General features: G+C 44.7%; 1 protein-coding gene across 3 annotated transcripts in view; it reads left to right on the forward strand.

Moving 5' to 3' along the window:
• Nucleotides 1-22,106, forward strand: part of LOC307200294 (acid-sensing ion channel 2) — a 383,251-nt gene that overhangs the window by 359,143 nt on the left and 2,002 nt on the right. The window contains exons 5-11 of one of the 3 annotated variants that reach the window (XR_013832361.1): nt 2,304-2,360; nt 3,069-3,222; nt 5,769-5,860; nt 10,515-10,594; nt 15,320-15,388; nt 17,054-17,117; nt 19,474-19,732. Coding sequence is in view for 1 of the 3 variants with exons in the window: in XM_079948800.1 (XP_079804926.1) it covers nt 2,304-2,360; nt 3,069-3,222; nt 5,769-5,860; nt 10,515-10,594; nt 15,320-15,388; nt 17,237-17,338 (554 nt within the window). In the remaining 2 variants the exon portion in view is untranslated. Of the gene's footprint in view, nt 1-2,303; nt 2,361-3,068; nt 3,223-5,768; nt 5,861-10,514; nt 10,595-15,319; nt 15,389-17,053; nt 17,118-17,236; nt 18,315-19,473; nt 19,733-22,106 lie in introns of those variants that run through there. The other 2 variants (XR_013832362.1, XM_079948800.1) reach the window with 2 other exon arrangements.

Consider the following 22,106-nt stretch of genomic DNA (forward strand, 5'->3'; position numbering starts at 1 on the left):
TAAATGGTGTTTCCGTGCGCTCTGGCACTCGCCACAGTCCTCTGGGGGCCAACAGCAGTTTAGTCATGCTGGCCACATGACCTGGAAAAATGTCTGTGGACAAACACCACAACCCCATAGTTGCCTTTGACTGGACTTAACCATCCAGGGGTCCTTTGCCTTTACCTACAAGCTGAATCTCTGCCTTGGCATCTCTAAGGCTCCAGATTTTGGACAGCATGTGGACTCGAGTCCTGACACCTGTTCTCTATTACAAACCTCAGTTTACATTATCCTTTTATGAAGATGATCTCTTTCAGCAGAAGTTGCTCAGAATTGCTTTTGAACTAGCCCTTTTTTAATGCTTTGGTGTTATTTTGGACCATGTCCTGGTTTAAACCAGCCTTTTGAAGAAGATGTTCCATTTCTGGGATGAATGTATATGTGAAAGAAGCCGCTTGTGGTCGCCACCACACTTTCCATCACTGCCATAGGTAATTGATGAGCGGGGGCTACAGTTGTGCTGTTCTACCACCTTCCGTGCATAACTTACTATAGATGTTCAGTGCCGGGTTTCTATCTACTAAGACTCCTCTGGGGGAAAAGAAATGTACTGGGTTCAGCATCCTGCCTTTGGGCACTGAGATAAGACAGTAGAAACTGCTGAGATAATGCATATGAAGATCACTTTAAAATATGCTATTACACATGGATATTGCTTCCTGTACCTGTTCCCCATTCACTCCCTCACAAATAACCCTACTCATACTCAACCAGTAATTCATGTACCACTCTCTCACATACATAACATTTCACACATTGCCAGACAGATGGCTACTGATGTGATAGTTCTACCTCCTTCCATCTGGTCCCTTGGTCTGCTGCGCTGATAGATTGCTTAGGAGTTAAAAAAAAAACAAACCCAAACCCAAACAATTTAAATGTAAGTAAACATTCTGTTACACTAAAGTGGGAAAAGCCTGCTTTCAATAAATCGAAGCCAGGGCTCTTGCACCCAGTAGCTACAGAACCTTTATTCCTGATAGTGGGAGTCCTCTTTTGGTTTATCAGTTTATTTGACTTTTGGAGGCAATTTGGCAACATCATTATTTTAGTGAAAATCTGTGTGCTTTCAGCTATATGATCCTATGCCCATTTACTTGGAAGTAAGCCCCATTGAAGTCAGTGGGAATGACATCTGAGTAGGCATGCGTAGGATCGCTTAGTAAACTTGTTACGTCATTTAGTTTTCTCAGACACTAGTGATAATAGTAAATAATTTTATTATTTATACCCCGTCCATCTGGCTGGGTTTCCCCAGCTACTCTGGGCTGCTTACAGCATATCTAAAAACGTAATTAAACATCATACATTAAAAATCTCCAGATACAGGGCTGCCTTCAGATGTCTTCTAAAAGTTGTGTAATTCTTTACCTCCTTGACATCTGAAATGAGGGCGATCCTGGAAGTAGTAACTCTCAGGTCCCAACCAACTATCAAAAGCTGGATTTGGTTTCCATATATATTGTTGTAACTGCTCAGCCTTACTATATTACTCTTACCAGATTTGTTACTTGCCCTTCATCAGGCAGGGGCAGGTGGACAGGTCACAACAATTTCTAATTCAAGATTAAAATCAGTCAAAACAGATTACCATCACAAGAATAGGGGGGATGGGGGGACGACTCGAAAACACGCATCTCAGATGTCAAATGCCAGGGTGAATAAGTGCATCTTCAGCATCTGCTGTATAGTGAAAGCTGTACAGTAAAGGTGCCATATGCACCTATGGAGAGGAAATTCCAAAACTTGGGGGCTGCCATGGAGAATGCCCTCTGCTAGGACACTCCCCCCAAAAAAAGACTTCTGAGAGAGGTGGAACTACCAAGAGGGCCCCCTATGCTGATCTTAACACCTAGGAAGGAGGTGGTCTTTCAGATCTTTGGGACCCAAGATGTTTGGGGCTTTAAACGCTACTGCGAGAACCTTGAATTTGGTCCAGAAATGAACTGGCCGGCAACCAAGCTTTTTTGGTTGTATGAGTTCTAAAGGCAACCCCAGCCAGTAATCCTTATTCCAGTCCCCGTAAAGCAGCCTTTCTCAACCTGTGGGTCCCCAAATGTTGTTGAACTACAACTCCCATCACCCCTAGCTAGCAAGGCCGGAGCTCAGGGATGATGGGAATTGTAGTCCAACAACATATGGGGACCCACAGGTTGAGAACAAAGCAAGGACCTGTTTCCTAAACTAGTCAGAAAGAAACTCACTGTTGCAAAGTTTGCATAAAAATGTCCCTGTGTGCTTTTTATTTTCTTTGTGTGCAGGAGATGCTCCGTTCTGCACGCCAGAGCAGTATAAAGAGTGTGCAGAGCCTGCGCTAGGTAAGTTCTGAAGGACAAAGGATTCTCTCACTGTCAGTTTCTCAGAATTATTATTATTCTCTCCCCCCACCCCCGCCTCCAAGGATCTCATTTCAAGCTAGGAATGTGTTTTCAGTGCCTCTGTTCTAGTAACAGCGGGATAAAAAGCACAACTTGTCACGGACTTGTTGGACGCAAAGGGTGGGAGGAACCAGCTGGGGAACCCCCCCCCCCCCCGGGAAGAAGGCTCAGAGCCTGGGGATTGGTGGTGGGACGACGGATGAGTGGTCAGAGGAAGAACGGATGGAGGAGGCGGAGGAAGCTGAAGAGGTGGCAGGGCTTAGTGAGCTTGGGAGAATCTGTGGCAGAGGAAAGTCAAGAATTAGAGGCAGAAGCTGAAGCAGGAGAGGAGATGAATCTGGCTGGTGAAGAAGCATGCCAAGCACAGGGCTGTCAAAAGGCCCCTTGTGCTACAGTTCCCAAGTGCCCAGCAGCCACTTGCTGAAGGGACTCTGACAGATGAGTTGTCCTGCCCACATGTCAAGAGTTGGCCTGTGAGAAGGGGAACAGACAGCGATTTGGCCCATTGGGTCCAAAAGGTTTCCCCACGCCAGCCTAGAATGGACCCTTGATGATGGCGAGCAAAGCAAAAACTCCCCTTACGCTTGCATCTCTGAGCTGGTAGTTCCACAGATAACCCATCTATCTGGTCCCCACTTTGCCTTGCAGTGGTTCTTGGTGAAAAGGACAGCAGTTACTGTGTGTGCCAAACGCCGTGCAATTTGACGCGCTACAACAAGGAACTCTCCATGGTGAAGATCCCCAGCAAGACCTCGGCCAAGTACCTTGAGAAAAAGTTCAACAAGTCAGAGAAATACATCTCGTAAGTAGGCCCATTCCGGTCAGGGCTAGAATGATGCTAAGCAGCCCAGTGAGAGGCTCTTGCTTGTGGTGTCCCAACACAGAAGGTTGTAGCCAGTGTTAGCCCTGCTCAGAGTAGACCCATTAAAGTTAATGGACACGACCGCCTTGCGTCCAGTAATTTTAATGGGTCTCCTCCACATAGAAGTCCATTACATGTGATTGATTGCCAGGCCTCAACTAGGTCAGTCTCTAGGCTGTTGTGTTTGGGAAGTCAGGAAGCTGGCTGCCCATCCACTCCAGTGGCCCAGGCAGGGTGCCTAATCAAAGGCTGGCAGTAGTCAAGATCCAATGTAGCTACAGAAGGGGCTGGAAGCAGTTGCATTGTCCTTTTTTGTAAATAAATTTTTATTTGATTTTTAAAAATATAAACATACAACAAAAACCAATTCAAAATCCAAATATCAAGATTACTCTGAATCTCCTAACTTCCCCTCCTCCCTTCCATGGGTCTTGTTGATAATATTTTCAACCCCATATCAATACTTCTCCGATTTTTTGTTTTTCTAAATTATCCATACATTCTGTTACATTACAAGTGTGGTTAAAATCCTGCCAATGTTTTAACCTGCTTACAATGATCTCGTATATAAATTATAAATATTTCCCATTCCTTTTTAAAGTTCTTGTCTTCTTGATTTCTGAGCTTCCCAGTTGAGTTTTGCCATTTCGGCATAGTCCATCAACTTGGTTTGCCATTCTTCTCTGGTCGGGGTTGTCTCTTCCTTCCATCTTGGGACTAGTAGTATCCGTGCGGCCGTTGCCATGTATATGAACAGTCTTTTCTGGTCCTTTGGAACCTCGGTACCTATAATTCCTAATAGGAAAGCTTCTGGTGAAGCAGTTGCATTGTCAAAAGGCAGGTAGATGCCACAATATTCAAGGCAGCGACGAGGGAAGCGGCACAGAAGTTAAGCGCAGTCATTACACTCGGGGCAAGTTACTGAGGCTGAGGAGCCAGCTCTGAGCTCTGGGCTTCTTCAGGCATGGTCTGCTCAGCCAGCCGACTGGATGCTGGTATTGCAAGCTCACCATACGGACTGAGCGCCGATGGCACTGACATCTGGGAGTTCTAGAGTTACACACACCTACGTGCATGTTGCCCCGTTAGTTTAACATGGGGCAAATGAGCAGCTGGAAAGTGGAAGGGAGAATACTGCCAACCTTAGGTGGCCTAAAGAGAAATCTGCACTATGGCTGTGTACATGTGATACACCTAAAGCACATCCTTACCACAAAGAATCCTGGGAACTGTAGTGTGTTCAGGGTGCTGGGAATTGTAGCTCTGTGAGGGGTAAATTACAATTTCCAGGATTCTGGGAGGGCAGGGAGAGGTGCTAAATGTATGGTGCGTACCAGCTGCGAGCAACTGGTGTCTCCTGACTGAAAATAGTTAGACAAGGGGCAGAAAATGGAAACCAATATATCAATAAAATTGGAACACTTTCCTTATGAGAAAGGACTTGGAAATTGGGGGGTGAGCTGGAGGGGTCAGTGTAGTGGCGGTGGGGTGCTTACAAAATTACGCAAGGTGGGGAGAAAATTTAGAGAGAAACATTTCTCCTAATAGATTATCAGGACAGGGCTGTTTTGTTTTGTTTTTTTAAGGTACCTCTTCACAAAACACACATCTTTCTTTTGGGACTCGCTGCCATGAGCTCTCTGGAGACTTTGTTTTATTATTTATTAAATTTGTATACCACCCTTCATCCATAGATCTCAGGGCAGTTCACAAGCTTAAAAATACAAGACGAAAACACAAAAAAAATGTAATAAAAAGACCCAAAGAACTACAACCCACGAACCATATTGGATCAATCTGTGGAGGAGGAGAGGTCTGTCAGGAGCTAAAAGTCACAATGGCCATATGGATCCTTCTGGTTCAGAGATGCTGCAACACTGAATTCCAGTTTGGGGGTGGGTGGGCGGGTGGGTGGAAGGAAGCAGCTGAGGGGTGTTATTGCCTTCAAGCTCTGCTTAGAAGACTTCTAGAAGTGCCTGGTTGGCTGCTGTGGAAAAAAAGAATTATAGAGGGACCTTTGGTCAAGATCTGGTGGGGCTCTTATGTATGTTAATGTCTCTGGAATATTTGGTGCCTTGGTGTTCAAGTCCCAAAGGAGCTGGCAGTGTAGCAGCTTACAAGCAGCTTATGTTTTTTAATCAACCGAATATTGTTATTTGTTTTTTGGTGGGCGGTGGGGAAGAGCCTTGAGGATGGAGGAGGTGTAAGTAAAAGCAGTACGCTGCAGTTGTCTAGAAGCCGCAAGGCGCGTTGACAGACTCCCTACCGATTACATAATATCTCTTTCCCTTGGGATGGCCTGACCCCCTGCTCAGGCATAACACATCCCTCAGGCTACCCATTTGGAATATGAGTTTTCTCTCGTCGTCGCTCACTCAAAAACGTGCCGTGGCAGCAGAAAGCTTATTTGTTTTCACGGATGCGGCTCCTTCCTTTTGATTCTGTCTCTCGGCTGCCCGTGTTGTTTTGTTTTGTTTTCTCCTCAGGGAGAATATTCTTGTGCTCGATATATTCTTTGAAGCCCTCAACTATGAGACCATTGAGCAGAAGAAAGCATATGAAGTGGCAGCTTTACTTGGTAAGTAAGAATCGTGTGTGTGTGTGTGTGTGTGTGTGTAAAATGAATGGAATTGGGGGTTTTGGCCCAACTCCCTTCCAGTGGTGGTGGGCAATTTGAGGCAGAGGGGAAATGAGTTTAACGGGGGCGGGGAGATCACCCAGCAACTAGTCACAATGGCTATATCCTACCTCCAGGGTCAAAGGCACTCTTCCTCTGAATACCAATTGCAGGCATGTCCACAGCATGCTTGGAACAAGAAAGTTGCCAGCCTCAGCAAGGAGCAGCTAAGAGCATGGGTTGCAAGGCCAATCAGTTTTGTGCAAATCGCTCCCTTTGTGCTCAAAGCACTGTTTCCTCCCTGTTTCCCATCGGCAGATCCCCCCCATGAGCTTATTACACAAGCAAGACCCTTCAGCCAGAGAGATGCAGTCCTGTGCTGCTTCCCCTCGCCACCTGGGTTATCGCATCCCTGTGTGGCATCTATATTCTGCCACTGGTGGAGTGCTGTGTGATTTGGCATTGAGTCATCCTATATCCTGTATGCTCTGCTGTGGTGGCCTTCAATGTGGAGGTTTCCATCTTTCCATCCTCTCATCAAAGTCAACAGGAGGGTAATGCTTTGTGCCATGTCCGTCGACTGGTGTAAAGTTGGGCTGTTGATGTGGCCTGCTCATGGATCAAAAGGGATATAGGGGCCAACATATATGGGCGTCTCCTTTTGGCGCACAAGGGCCCAAGTTCAATCCCCGGTCAGTGTGGACAAATGGTCTGATTCTGTATAAGACAGGTTCCTGTGTTGCACTGTGTCACCCAAGCCCTGTTTCAGTCACTCTGCTGGCATATCTTTGCCAGTAGAACAGCTCCAGCAATGTTGTTTACTGCCAGCCTACCTGGCATGTTCCACCAGAGGTGTAGCTGTCATGACAGTGGCTTAGCTGCTGTTTTTCCAGCATAGTGAGGCCTCTACCCAATCCTATGTGTCATTCTCCTCACACTCTGCCAACAAATCTTTAGTGTGTAGAATTGCCGCCAGTAATTAGAAATATGAAAGAGGAGAGCGCAAAATATGGTTTGAAGCTCAATGTCAAAAAAACGAAGATCATGGCCACTGGTCCCATCACCTCCTGGCACATAGAAGGGGAAGAAATGGAGGCAGTGAGAGATTTTACTTTCTTGGGCTCCATGATCACTGCAGATGGTGACAGCAGCCACAAAATTAAAAGACGCCTGCTTCTTGGGAGAAAAGCAATGACAAACCTAGACAGCATCTTAAAAAGCAGAGACATCACCTTGCCAACAAAGGTCCATATAGTTAAAGCTATGGTTTTCCCAGTAGTGATGTATGGAAGTGAGAGATGGACCATAATGAAGGCTGATCACCGAAGAATTGATCCTTTTGAATTATGGTGCTGGAGGAGACTCTTGAGAGTCTCATGGACTGCAAGAAGATCAAACCTATCCATTCTTAAGGAAATCAGCCCTGAGTGCTCACTGGAAGGACAGATCCTGAAGCTGAGACTCCAATACTTTGCCCACCTCATGAGAAGAAAAGACTCCCTGGAAAAGACCCTGATGTTGGGAAAGATGGGGGGCACAAGGAGAAGGGGACGACAGAGGACAGGATGGTTAGATAGTGTTCTTGAAGCTACCAGCATGAGTTTGACCAAACTGCGGGAGGTAGTGGAAGACAGGAGTGCATGGCATGCTCTGGTCCATGGGGTCATGAAGAGTCGGACAAGACTAAACGACTAAACAACAACAACAATTAGAAATATTTAAAAAGGTGAAAGAATGTATATCTGAAAGCAGGTTAGGACAATTTAAATTAGAGTTTATTTCCTCCACGTATGCCTGGTTGCTAATTTCCATTCTGTTGTAGACCAGTGGCCTCAGTTTGTCTCCTGCTCCCGCCCCTACCCTGTCGACAAGAGTTTGCCTTTCTATCCATCACAATGAAGAATTATTGGCTCGCCTGACTTGTCAAAGTCAGAATCCAGCCCGTCTGTTATTTAGATGAAAGAAAGGAGAGTTTAATGTCTGTCTGTTTGTCCCAAGGCCTTTGTAAGCAGCGTTTAAGCATATACCCTGTTGTCATGGAGATGTAAGCCTTTTCTTTCTTTCTGAACAATAAGCAGAGAGATTCTTACCAGTTTATATAGAGAACAACTATGATTTTTACTGGCAGGGAAAGGATAATCTGTTCAATAACATATTCATCCCTATATGCTTCATGGACGTTGAACAAGAACCTAAATCAGAGTAGCAGAAGTAAGCAAATATAACAATTGCATTTTTAAAAAATGCCAATAGAAGAGAGATTCCAGATTTTCAAGAGCACAATAACTGAAGGTAGAAATTCAAAAGGAATTTGATCCTTGTATCATCTTCATAGATGGCATATAACAGTACACAGCAGGGCCTTCTTGGTAATGGTACCAGGTCTATGGCACTACCTTCCCAGTTCTGCTCCAATGGCCTCTCACCTTATATTCATTCAAGGATCAGCTGTCATATAGATTGTCATATTCTGTTGCTACTGTAAATTGTGGCTTTAATTTTTTTATGCTGTATTTTATAAACATTGTTTTCCACCCTAGTATCTCTATGAAGAAGGATGGGATATAAGAAATACAATTATTGTAATCAATGATCATTAATAACAATAGCAACAACTGTGGGAGATTGCAAATACTCTGAGGTATAGGCTAAAAGTTCCCAAGAACCAAGGAATCAGAGAGGATGGGCAGATAGCAGATAGCATCAAAATTAAAGCTATAAACCTGTACGTATATGATTTCCTGGAAATAAACTCTGTTGAATTCAGTAAGAGGTACTTATCAATCAGCAGTCTGGTGCTACAGCTGAAATGGCCAATGCCATTTTAAGTTGCATTTATATTAGCATCAGAAAGCTGTGAGAGGAAGAAGGCATCTCATGGATGCTTAACGTTTACTGACAGTATGAAAGGAAACAATATGCTTCTCCAGGCAGAGGGTAGGTTTTGGGAGAAGTTGATAACTCTTCTCCAAGCAGCTCAGCCATCAGAACTGAGCTGACGGGTAGGGGTGCTTTAGCTTGCAGAAGGGACAGTCCGTATCACCCTTGCCAAATCTGTACAGTGGTACCTCGGGTTACAGACGCTTCAGGTTACAAACGCTTCAGGTTACAGACTCTGCTAACCCGGAAGTAGTACCTTGGGTTAAGAACTTTGCTTCAGGATGAGAACAGAAATTGGGCGGCGGCGGCGGCGCAGTGGCAGCGGGAGGCCCCATTAGCTAAAGTGGTGCTTCAGGTTAAGAACAGTTTCAGGTTAAGAACAGACCTCCAGAACGAATTAAGTTCTTAACCCGAGGTACCACTGTAATTTTATTTGAGAGGACAGGTGCAGCCTGCTGGCTTAGGGTCAGTGGTGGACAGTGCAGTGGCAGTGCTGACCTGATTTCACCAGTGCACTTGCCCTTTGCTGACCTCCCCTCCAACTCTCAGTAGCAGCAGTGACTCATCAGGTAATTGCCACCACCTCACTATGCTATCCACTACTATCAAAACTGAGCATCTCAACCACAAACATAGCTTCTGCGCCAGGACTTCCCACCTACCAAACACACACACAGAGTGGTCATTCTTTACTCACTCACTTTTCATGGAGGATACAGATGCCCCTGTCAATCTGCAGCATTCTGGTGTTTTCTGTGTGGTCCTCAGATTTCCCCACCCCCAAGACCAGAGTTTTAGTGGTGGGATGTGTGTGTGTTACAATAAAGCACAATTGTAGAATTTACCCTTTTAGTGTTGACAGATGAAGTGCTACTGAGACTTTTTAAAGTGCTGCTGTGCTTTTAATTAGACACTTCCTGTGTGCAGGTGGAACCCATTTTATCGCTTCCTGATGAGTGTGTATGGAGGTTAGCCATCAATGGCATACTAATTCCTCCTTGAATAACCTCTCCTAATTGTTCCATCATCAGTACTGGCAATGGGGAGGATTTAATTGCCAGTTTTCTTGAAATAAGTTTATTTCACTGTAAAATAAGGGGAGAGAGAGGAAGGGTCTTTGAACTATAATAGGCAACTTGCTCTGCTGATCACATACAGCCAGGAGCCCAAGATCTCAGGAGTGATGCTAGTGTTGACCAATTCGGAGGCTACTGCCTGCCAACCACAGGAACTGATATTGCAAATGCCCTTCTGTTTGGTGCCTAAAGAGGACTCTGAGGCCCAAGTGTACTCAGTTCCCAGTAGCAGCTCAGTGAGACAACGCCACACAAGAACTTTAAAGCATTTTCAATGCACACAACTGCCTTCCTCCAAAAAGGAATTACATTAAATGCATTTTTTTAAAAAGGATGCTGGGAATCATAGCCCTGTGAGGGGGAAACTACAGTTCCCAGGATTTTGTGGGGAACTGCTTTGAACATGCTTTGGTGCCAGCACAGCCTGGTTTTGTGATAATGGCAAAGCCCAGCCAAACAACATTCTGCAAAGCTTTTGCTAGAAACCAGGGAAGCCTCTTCTCTGTTCCTGAACTGGACTGCTTGAAGGAGGGTAGCATGTTTTGCCCCAAAAGCTGGTGAGCACAGATCCGCAATAGGTCAAAACTGTTTTATTCTCTACACCCCCATAAATAGTGTGTGGATAAAACGTCTGTTTCGGTTTCCTTTCCCTTCTCCAGGTGATATTGGAGGTCAGATGGGTCTTTTTATTGGTGCTAGTATCCTCACCATTCTGGAAATATTTGACTACATCTATGAGGTAAGTTGTGGCCCTCCCTCTCTTGTGGTGACTTATGTAATCCTAGCATCCAGGTACCATCCAGTCCCTCCTCTCTGACCCCATCAAGTGCCTAGATACTTAAGCTTCCTTTGGCTCCCTTGTATTTTCTTTTGAAGCTGCCTCGAGGTTTTTTCTGGCTAAAAAAAGAGAGAACAGCATGTAAACGTAATAAATGACTGGGGCCTACAACAAAATGTTGTGGTATGAAGCGCCCCATTTCATTCTCTCTGCCTCTCCTGGCCTTCGATTCCCACCCAGCTTTCTCTACAAAATCCATTCCCTGAATTCCCCAGCCTTCTCCTTCGAAGACAAAATACATTTGAAATTCTGCTATCTGCATTTCTTGGGATTTCCTGATTGTAATGAATTTTGAAAACTTGAAGCCCAAAATCCAAACCCACATTCAAGTTTCTGCTATAAACTCAGAAATGGTGAACCAAGTTAGAGAAGTGTAAAGCCTGGGTCTTGTGTGCTATCAAGACCAAATTGTGTGCAACAAGAACCCTCAGTAATAAATCTGGGCTGCAGAACAATAGCCCGCAAACTTAAATTAGGCTCCCTCAAATGTCAGATTTACATTTTTTAAAAATTGTATGACCAAAATAGATTTGCCGTTTAAATGCTTACTTGCATTATGCATATTTGCATGTTTTATTAAATGCAAATATGAGCCTCCATATGTGGGGGTGTGATAATTATCAGGACTGCAGTAGGCGTGGTGGGGAGATTTAACCATTTCTTTCCCTACCACAGCCCTAATGGAAAATGCTTCTTCAAAGCTGCTATTTGCACTGGGAGGAACTCACACCTCCACTCCCATCCCAGTCTTATAGCAAAGATAAGAAGAAAGCACAGCTGCCACCAGTGGGGGGATTTTTGGCCAATGAAAATAGCAGCTTCAGTGAACAATTTTCCTTTGGATCACAACAGGAGAGAAGAGGGATATAGACTCCCTTCCCACTTGCTGTAATCCCAGTAATTATTTGGCTAATAACCCAGCAATTTCTGTTGGCATTTTTTTAAAGAGAAAGCTGAATGTAAAGATGCATTTAAACATGATGTCTAGCATGGCCCTTAGAGAAACCAAGACACAAGAGAGATGTAAAGGGGAGGGGGAGGCAGTCCCTTAGACCTGGCTCTGTCCCCCCCTTTTTAAGTGGCAGCAACAGGAGAGGCTCCATTATCCATTGTTCATTCCTGCTTGCTCAATTCTCTATCCCTTCTTTTACCTGTCTCGGCAGCTCAAGCTGGAGTGGCCAGGGAACTCTTGACCAGAGTGAAAGATGGGAGCGCCTTCCTTGCTCCTGGTTCACTCTGCTTGGTCATCTGCAGGCCACCATTCCTGCACATTGCAGAGGTGGGCACTCAATTAATCGAGATAGAAAGTGGGCATAATACCTTTTTAGTTGTGGACAATTGTCCAAGCAATGGAGGTTATTATGTATCATCTGGTGTTTGTTAAGACTGTGATGATTTTAGCATATACGCTTTGACAAAGCTCTGTGGACTGTTTGGAGATGATTCTCTGATTGTGCGTACAGTGGTACCTCAGAAGTTGAACAGAATCCATTCCAGAAGTCCGTTCGACTCCCAAAACATTCAAAAACCAAATTGTGGCTTCCGATTGGCTGCAGGAAGCTCCTGCAGCCAATCGGAAGCCGCGGAAGCCCCGTTGGATGTTTGGGTTCCAAAGAACTTTCGCAAACAGGAACAATCACTTCTGGGTTTGTGGCGTTCGGGAGCCAAAACATTTGACTTGCAAGGTGTTTGGGATCCAAGGTATGATTGTAGTTCTTTTATCTTTGTTTTATATTTTTTTAAAAAAATTGGGGGTGGAGAAAGTGACCATAATAAGAGTACTTTTAATTTGTATACTGCTTTTCTATATTACTATACGCAAGGCATTTACAAGCTGAAGAAACAGCAAAGAACACACACCTTATAATAATCTGATCCAATATAAAAAAAAATGTCGTGATAAAAATATAACTTTAAAATAAACAACTTATATCAAATAAAGGAATATCCAACAACCTATTAGAATTTAATAGTACAAACTGAAATTAAATAAGGCCTACCCTGCTGTGACACAACTCCAAATACAGGGAGCTGCATGTGGATAAATTTGGGCATAGGATCACCTGTGAGGCCCCTGTCTTAAAATACGCTCTGCCCAGCTACCTTTGCTGTGTGCTAGTTCTGTCAGAGCCACTTAGCCAGGGGCCTTGTTCAGCTCAGCTGGATGCCAGCTCATGAGTTTGGCACATGCGGCTAGGTGCTCTGGAAGAAGCAGGCCTCTCTCTTAAAGCAGCTTTTTCCGAGGGGTGGACTGGGAACAGTGGCGGCTGGTGTTCACTGGGACTGGTAGGGTCAGCCAGCAGTAGGAGGAGCCAGGCAGGGCCAACAAATTCTAGTTTTGTCCCCATCACCCTCCCTGCTGAGTTCTATAAGGGCAACAGGGAGACTAAGGAGGAGGAGGAAAATGCTGACAGCCAGGGCCAGGACCTGGACTGGATGTAAATAAGTAGGCAGACAAGAGGGGTCTGCCCCTCCTTCATTGGAGGTTTTTTAATAGCATTTGGATGGCAATCTGACAGGGATTCTTTAGCTGTGATTCCTGCCTTGCAGGGGGCTGGACTGGGTGGATCCTTGGGGTCCCTTCCAATTGCACAATTCCGTGATTTTTTGGGCAGACTGAGGCTGGTGGGGTAGTGCCCCAGTTTCCCTAATGGAGCAGCTTTCACAGATGCTGAAGGCAGAAGCAGGCATGCTTCATGGAATCTTCTCTCACACATGCACACCAGCAGCAGTCATCCATTGCCTTCTCTTCCCCCAGGGACCCTCACAGACTTTGAAGGTTTTCCATCTATTTGTGTAAAACTGCGTGGTTACGTTTTGGGATTCCTTTCGGGTCGAACAAGTGTCAAAACCTAAAGTAAAACAGGCCAAATATGAGCTCTGCAACCACCACCCAGGCCACCTTCCAGCTCCTGCAACACTCGCTTCCCAGTTCCCCAGGCAGTCAGGTCTGGGCAGCCATTGTTATGCCACAGAACGTGGATTATGGTCCTTCTTCACACAGCGTGGTGCCCGCCACTGCTGTCTGATAACCTGTCTTCTGTAAAAAAAAATTAAAAATGGGGCAAGTGTCTAGTCCTAATGTTGATGGGAAAATGAGAAAGGCATTTACTCAGAGTTCTTAGCAACTGAGGAAAGGGTTGCTTTCACAGTAGGGACCTTTCAGCTGGAAGTGTAATTGAAACAGTTAAAACAGCCCTGTATTCCTTATAAAAATCCTGCAACAGTCTCTTTTGTTAGTAGCTCCCTCCTTGCCCCTTTCTTTTAAAATGGCTTTTTCCTCTCTGCTTCTGCCCCTTTAATTAAACTTCTCCTGTTCACTCATATGACTGAATTCCTGAATCAACTTTTGATTGGCTGGTTCCTGACCCCTTTCAAGTGAGGCGATCTCCTTTCTGCTTTCTTATTTGCAGCTATTTTATATTATTATTATTATTATTATTATTATTATTATTATTATTATTATGCAATTGCAATTATAAAACAAGGGGAGAAATAAAAGTGAAATTGCTCTGGCTGTTAAGAAAAAACCTGTCATTATTGCCCTTCTGCCCCTCTCCCCACAAAAAAGGAACAAGAACCAGCCATTGAAGTGGTGAATGTCAACCATGTGAGTAAACAGAAAGCCGCTAATTATAAAGGGGCAGAAGCAGCTTTAACATATAAAGGGGGGAATTAAAGGGACAGACACCCTGAGAAGCCTCAATGACATTTTGCCAGTCCCTCCTGAGAAGGTTGGCACTGCAATTGGTTTTTTTTAACAAAAAAATACAGTTCCCCAAATGAGGTCTAGAAACAGACACAAGGACAATATGGGAGGTGCTGGAATGAAATGGGTTGGCAATCTGGATTCTTCAAAAAATTAAGCAAAATTATAACACCCACTTTTTAATTAAAAGGTCTGTGTGGCAACAAGGTTGGAAGGGAAAACCAACCTTCTCCTTACCATGATGACCCTGCACCTTCTCATCTCTCTTCCTTCCTCTCCCGTGTCTACAATTTCTAAAGTGTAGGTCAGATTCCTGTGGTTTCACTCCATGCCTCACTTTTGAAAATTTGCTACTGGTGCCAGAGCTGCTCCTCTCAGAGGTGCTGCAAGTTTTACAGTGCTGACAGCATTGAACAAAGGGGTGAATGTGACCCACCGCTTGATTCAGCAAAAGTTATTCCATCTCCCATCCATAGTGGCCACTTGTAAAAATGCCACCGGGCCTTTATCAGTGGTCCTCTGACCTGGCACACGTGCTCCTGAGAAGGCAAGGAAAAGGGGGCAAGCTTGCTTGTTCCAGCCGTAGCAAATCAGCAAAATTTCAGCACCAGGAGAGGGGGGGCGGGGAGAAAGAGAACCACCTAAAAAAAATAAAGTAAAAGGAGATATAGGCTGGAAGTATATATGTAGCACTAGGATGTTTTTGACAATTACCTCCTTGATAAGTTTATTGGTGAGCAACTATTTTTTCAGCCTCAGTTCCATATCTGCAATATGATATGAACTATCTGCATGGACTAGCAGAAGCAGAATAAATCATTAGTCTCATATAAAGCAAACAGAACCAGTTTCCCTGCATCTGCGGATGGGTAGGCTGTTGGGACTAAGAGCCTCCCCCTTTCTCCCATTTCTTTTAGCTGATCAAGGAGAAGTTGTTAGATCTTCTTGGCCAGGAAGAGGAGGAAGGAAGCCACGATGAGAATGTGGTAAGTAAGCATGAGATCCCCTGGGCCTAAAGCAGGTGTAGGGCATACAAGAAGCCCTCGCAAACCAGACTGGTTCATTACCCTGCAATGCTCACTTTCCGTGGGTGGGTAAGAATTGAAGCTGTGATTCATTTCTGCAATGTGAGGCATTTTAGGCTGGAGTTTACCTGACACAGACTCATTGGTCCTGAAGGGGTTTTGAAAGTTTGTCGGCTTTCAAGAAAAGTAAAGAAGAGCAAAAACTTTTGGGTATTTCAGGTCCTTGTGAGCTTAAACTAAACAAGCAAAAAGACACATCCATCATGCTGTGTCAAGATCAAAATAGTTGTTAGCCACAGAAATAAAAGATAGATTAGACCTTTTATGGAATACACTGGAGGATGGGACTGTTTACATCAGAGCCCTGTGTGCATGATTTATTTAGATTGTTGTTATTTTAGCCCCTTCCCACAATTCAAAATAATCTTGGTTTGTTGACATTTTTTAAAACGCAGATGATAGCTAAATACACGTGTTTGTGTGTATGGATTTTATATCACCTTCTACCTCAAGGCAGGTCCCAATATGGTAAATAAATAAATCACAGACATGATCCAGTCAGAGTTAAGCACATATTTCTATGGAGTGTGAACCATGTTCTTAAATCCATCCCACTGAAATCAATGGGTCTTTAAATCTGCAGTCCTGTACATATTAGCTGACAATAAGACCCACTGAACAAAGTGGAACTTAACCCTGGAATAAACATTCTTTGGCTTGTATTGCACAGCACTTAAACTTGGATGGATTGTGTTCTTTATTTTTACAGATTCTCTGCTCCCTCAGATTTAAAATTTTACCAATAATTCAGTTTGAGCTGTCAGGTTTAAAGCAGAATACTGAACATGTTTACCCAGTGTGAGATATTTCTGAGTTCAGTAAGACTTACTTGCGTATTTTCAGATTGCAGCTGTTTAAACCCCCCAAGACATTCGCTTTTCCAAATTTGACACCACACACACGCCCACACAAAATGCACATTTCAAAACCGATTGTTTCAAATTTCAAAGCATGATGGTTTCAAGGTGCAAACGTCAATACTCACAAGCTGATTACTTTGAGGTTCTGTTTATTTCAATGGATAAATTGAAATAAGTGCTTAACTCACTTCTAGTGGAATGAACAGGCTTTAAGCATGTTTATGGCTCATGTCCAATATTAATGTACATTTTGACACTAATAGTATGATATTTGTTGCAGACGCAAACAAACACATATATACATATACAACACACACACACGACACACACACACATGGTTGCCATGACCATTTCCGCTAGATTTGTTTTTGGGGGTTTAGACTGCCTTGCTGAAAGCCACAGTGCTGCTTTGGAATCTCTGGATTCAGTGTTTGAAAATCACAAGTGCAGCTGTTTCATCAAAAGTGGAAGCTAATCTTACATAAGCTCCCTCCACTCCCAAGTTTCTTTTCCTAATCTGTTTCAGTTCTAGGCGCCTTAATAGTATGAGGAATTGGATCCTCCCAGCCCCTAGGGCAGATATTAAAGTAAAACCTAGCATTTGTATATCACTTCTCAGTCTGGTCCAAGCACTCCCCATGCATTGTCTCAGCAGTCCTTACAATGTCCCTGGAAGGTAGGCCAATGTGTTATCCCCATATTGCAGATGGAGAGCTGAGACTGAAGGAAGAATTGGTTGCCTAAGGCCACCTAGTGAGTTCATGACTGAGGTGAGATTTGAACAAGGCCCTTCTGTGCTTACTGTCTCTTTAGCCCCTGCACTGCACACCACGTTTCCTTTCTTTCTCTCTCTCTTTCTCTTTCTCTTTCTCTTTCTCTCCTTCCCCAGAGCACATGCGAGCCCTTGCCAAACCACTCCGATCCCATCAGCCACACTGTGACGGTCCCCCTGCAGACGACCCTGGGCACGCTGGACGAGATTGCGTGCTGACAGCAGCCCCTCGGCACCGTGGATATCCAGATGGCAGAAACTCTTATCCCCCCCTCTGCCCCCCACCCCCAGAAGCCAGGGAATCTTGCTCAGGTTCGCCGCACAGGGTGGGTTGGGCTGTGGACGACCACGGAGGAATTTGCTATGCATCCAACTCTTCTCTTTCTCTTCTTGCCAAAATCCAGCGAGAGGCGCTTTGGACTCAAGTCGCGTCCCTCTGTCCACGTAGGGAGGGGAGGAGGAGGAGGAGGGTGTGCGAAGGGGCAGGGCAGGGTTGTCTTCGCCAGCAGACGCCGCGCCTCGGTTTTTTGTGGTTTTATTTTTTGAACTGTACAAATCCGACAACCAAGGAACCGTCATTTCATAAACTGCCAATGACTGTACAAAAGAAGCCTGCATGCCAGTCTTTTTGATGGCAATATCTCCCCCACTTTCTTCTTTCTTTACAAGCCGTGTCTTAACAGCTGTTACTTTTTTTTCCACGACAAAAGAGGAGGCCACGGCACAGACGTCCCCTACCCCTCCCTGTCTGTCCCATCCTGTCCTTTCCCCCCACCCAAGAGTTCACAATTACATGACACCACAGGCTGAGTTAGGAACAATCAGAGGCCTGACCAACCTTCAAAAAGCCACTGTTCCTTTTGTCTTCGTCTCAATCTGTGAAAGGGTCTCAGAGCCCTGCTTGAGATCCTTTATCTGAACCCAGTCACCGGCCACCAAGGTGAGCAGGCTCAGCTACAAAATGGCTCCCCTCATCTTACCGCTGCAGACCGCCCCCCCCCCCTACACACAGGCACCCACAAACACACCAGCCCCGTTGGCACTCGTAAGCCACAGCTTCCGTCTTGTTCAGATTGGTGTGTAATACAACATGTGTGTCTCGGGGCTGAGGGTGGGCGTGGGGGAGACTGTGTTCAATCGACATTCTGACCTACCCTGCTTCCTCATTCTATTAAAGGTGGTCTTGTGGAAGGGGCCAGTTTGTGCTGCATCTGTTTATTTGCACCATGGCGGATGCTTGACCAGAGCTGGGAACCTGCAGAAAGGGGGAGGGGTGCTCTTTGCAGACATTCTTTCTTTTTCTTAACACCAAAAAGAGAAGCATGCTCCTCTGTTCAGACTATTAGTCAGCAGGCTCTTAACATTTTAATTGGGTTTAATCCATTGCTGACCAAGGGAGCAGCCCTGCACTCGGACACAGCGGCCTTCTTTGTTCCTGCTTCATAGAACTGTAGAGTTGGAAGGGACCACAAGAGTCATCTAGTCATTCCTGCAATTGCAGGAATCTTTTGCCCAACGTTGGGCATGAACCTGAGATTAAGTGTCTTGTGCTCTACCTACCAACTGAGCTATCTCAGGTCGTAGCTACGTTGCTTAGTTTCATTTAGCTATGTTGTGGTTTGTTGGAATGTCCAGACTCAGTCCAGCAAACTCACCATGGTTTGTTTTCTGGCAACAAACTGCCATGGTTTGTTGTTAGCTTGCAAACCATGGCTTGTTTTAACAGTAGCTTGACTTTTTGTCCTGACCCATTAACTCTGCATAACCGTGGTTTGTTTAACCACTGAATTGCAGATACTTGCCAGAATACAGGGGCACTAGGCAATATCATCTGCAAAATAAACCACAGTTCATAGCAACAAGCTGTGGCATCTGGTGGTTTCTTGAAATCATGTGATTTCTTCCATGGCTGAAACAAACCATGGCTTAGTGTTATGTGCAAACACAACCAGCGAAACCACACAGCAACCATTGTTTGGGAATGGCATCATGTTGGCTGTGTGATTTCTTAGTGTGTTGATCAGTGTCATTTTCCTTACTGAAGTTTGATGGCATCCAGTGTCACAACATCCCTTCTCATGTGTGATGCTTTGATTAACTCTGTGGTCCCATGAGCTCTTGCTTCTGAAGTATTTGGTGAGCATTTCAATCTGATTTCTTTGAACAAAAAACACAACATGATAGGATTTGCTATGGAAAGACAGCACCCAATTTCAACCCAAACAATAGTTCAAAACACACACACACACACACACACACTAAAGCTCCTTTTCTGGCTTCCATTAGAAGTTTGAATTTCAGTAAGAAAGCAACACAATAATGCAGGAAACCCCTTTTTTCCCTTTTCCTTTTAGGTCAGTTGTTTAGAAGGGAATGTCTGGACAAAATGAAAACTGCTTGCCTCTCATGTTGCTTAAGCTAGAAAGTCTACAGATAATGTGCCATTGTGGGACAAGGTGTGCTGGCACATCATAAATACTCATTGGAAGATGCACAATGTATCGGGGAGCAGTTCCAGGAATAAAAGGCTATTTGATCTATTTCCAAAGAGACCTCTGGCCTGAACAGCTTTTAAGGATTGTGGGGGAAGGATTGCAGCAGGAAGCAGCTGAGGTGGGTAGATTGTCTACAGTTAATTTCCTAGTAAAGATGACACATATTCCTCATAGAATGCCCAGAAGAATAGAGGAAAAGTGGAAGAGAAGGGGTTTGTGAAGTAGGTATATATGAATTTGGTTTGTGCATTGTGTCTAACCAGCTGTGGAAAGAGCAGGCTTCTCTAATGCAGGTAATTTAACAATTGCAAAAGAGCTAGTAAGAAAATGAACAGTGCAATTCCATCCCTGTCTACTCAAAAGCCCCACTGAGTTCAATGAGGCTTTCTCCCCTATACAAGGGAATAGGATGTGCAGCCTAAGTGGATAGCATTTCTGTATCTAGTAGGTCTTTTTTCAAGCTACAATTAGCTTCCAGGTCTTAAGCCCTAAACCTCAGCAAAACATGCCCAAGAACTACACACAACATGCCTTAAAGAATGTCCTGCAGCTTCAGCAAAGCTGAAACACCCTTTCACCAAGAATGCCTCCCGCCACCTCCATTTATTTATTTGAAAACTATATAAATACTACTTTATGTTTTAAAGCTGTGTGCGACACAAAACCATGAAGCACAGTCAAAACAATAAAGGTAAAGGTAAAGGTACCCCTGCCCATACGGGCCAGTCTTGACAGACTCTGGGGTTGTGCGCCCATCTCACTTAAGAGGCCAGGGGCCAGCGCTGTCCGGAGACACTTCCGGGTCACGTGGCCAGCGTGACATCGCTGCTCTGGCGAGCCAGAGTCGCACACGGAAACGCCGTTTACCTTCCCGCTGGTAAGCGGTCCCTATTTATCTACTTGCACCCGGAGGTGCTTTCGAACTGCTAGGTTGGCAGGCGCTGGGACCGAGCAGCGGGAGCGCACCCCGCCGCAGGGATTCGAACCGCCGACCTTTCGATCGGCAAGTCCTAGGCGCTGAGGCTTTAACCCACAGCGCCACCTGCGTCCCTTCAGTCAAAACAATAGATCTGTACAAAGACACAAAGCAAAGCAGGAATACGTATGCAATCCCAGCTGATGGGCTGTGTTGTGTGCAAGTAAGGTCTGTGGTCAGCACATTGCCTGTATGAACAAAACATGTTTCCAGCACGTGGCGAAAAGGTAGTACGGCTTTCTCATGGGGGAGGCTGTTCCAAAGGTGTGTCATTTCTGTAAAAGGCCTCTTACAAGTGGATTCAAAGTGGAACATTGACACTGTGGTGCCACCAAGAGGACTTCATCTACTTACCTCTGTTGAAGGTATGTAGGATTTTGCCAAAGAGTGTTTGATGAATTGCCATTTCTTGCTCCTTTTAAAAAACAAACCCAGATGCAACATAGCAATATATAATAAAGAACCTCTGCACATATAAGTGCTTTTCCCTCGTGGCTATGCAACTGCACTTGGAATTATTATTATTATTATTAAATTTATATACTGCCCTATACCCGCAGGTCTCGAGGCAGTTCACAGAATAAAAGCATCAGGACTTACTTCCTTTGGCAGATGTGTTCCCCATATACCTGTGTCCTGGTGCCTGCCTTAGTTTATATTCTATTTATTGCATTTATCGTGCTCTCCCTTTACTGTTGACATTCATATTTATACATCCAATTTTTTATTATTATCATTTCGCCATGTCTAAAACAATGAATATATAACAAAAAGAAACCCTAAAATTATTTAATTGCACCTAACATGCATATGATCTTGTACATTTGAGTTCCAATACGTAAGAAAAGTGCTCCTTTCATCACTGCATACGTCATCAACCTTCCATCCCTGACCTAGACAAAACGAGTTAAATTGATCATACATGCTATATCCCAGATACTCATTAGCCACTGTATCTCTCCCCCCCCCCCCATTTATAACCAACAATCATTCTGTCAGCATTCACCTTTAATCCTATTCCAAAATTGCATGGGAGCTGCTGATTTCACTTGACAAAAAAGTACAACTTGAGGGCCTAAGGAAAGGGTGCCTCCCCAAACCGTACCCACCTGACATGTGGCATCAGGTGGGTGATCGGCTACAAGACCAAGTTCCTCATGGGGAGCTTTCTCTCATAGCCATCAATTCCAAAGGCAAGGCTGAAATCCTCACCAATCGGTTGATGCCCAACCAAGTCAGTTGTGCAGCTGATCCCCACAGAAAGCATCTTCGCCAGTTCTATGCTCAGCATGTTACTGCTTTACAGAGGCTCTTGGACTGCAGTTCCCATGTGCCCGACAATCCACTGGCGGTTGGTGCTGTATAAAGGGCTTTTGACGGGTGGGTTACCCAGCTCACCTGTCAAAAGTGGGGGCAGATCTGCCTGGCCAGAAAGGTTCCTCACCCCTGGTCAAAGGGAAGATTATAATTAAGTCATTTTCTCTATATTAGGAATTAATTAGGGATTTATTAGATG

This window comes from Podarcis cretensis (assembly GCF_951804945.1).
Source record: "Podarcis cretensis genome assembly, chromosome: 13".
NCBI classification, from domain to species: Eukaryota; Metazoa; Chordata; class Lepidosauria; order Squamata; family Lacertidae; genus Podarcis; species Podarcis cretensis.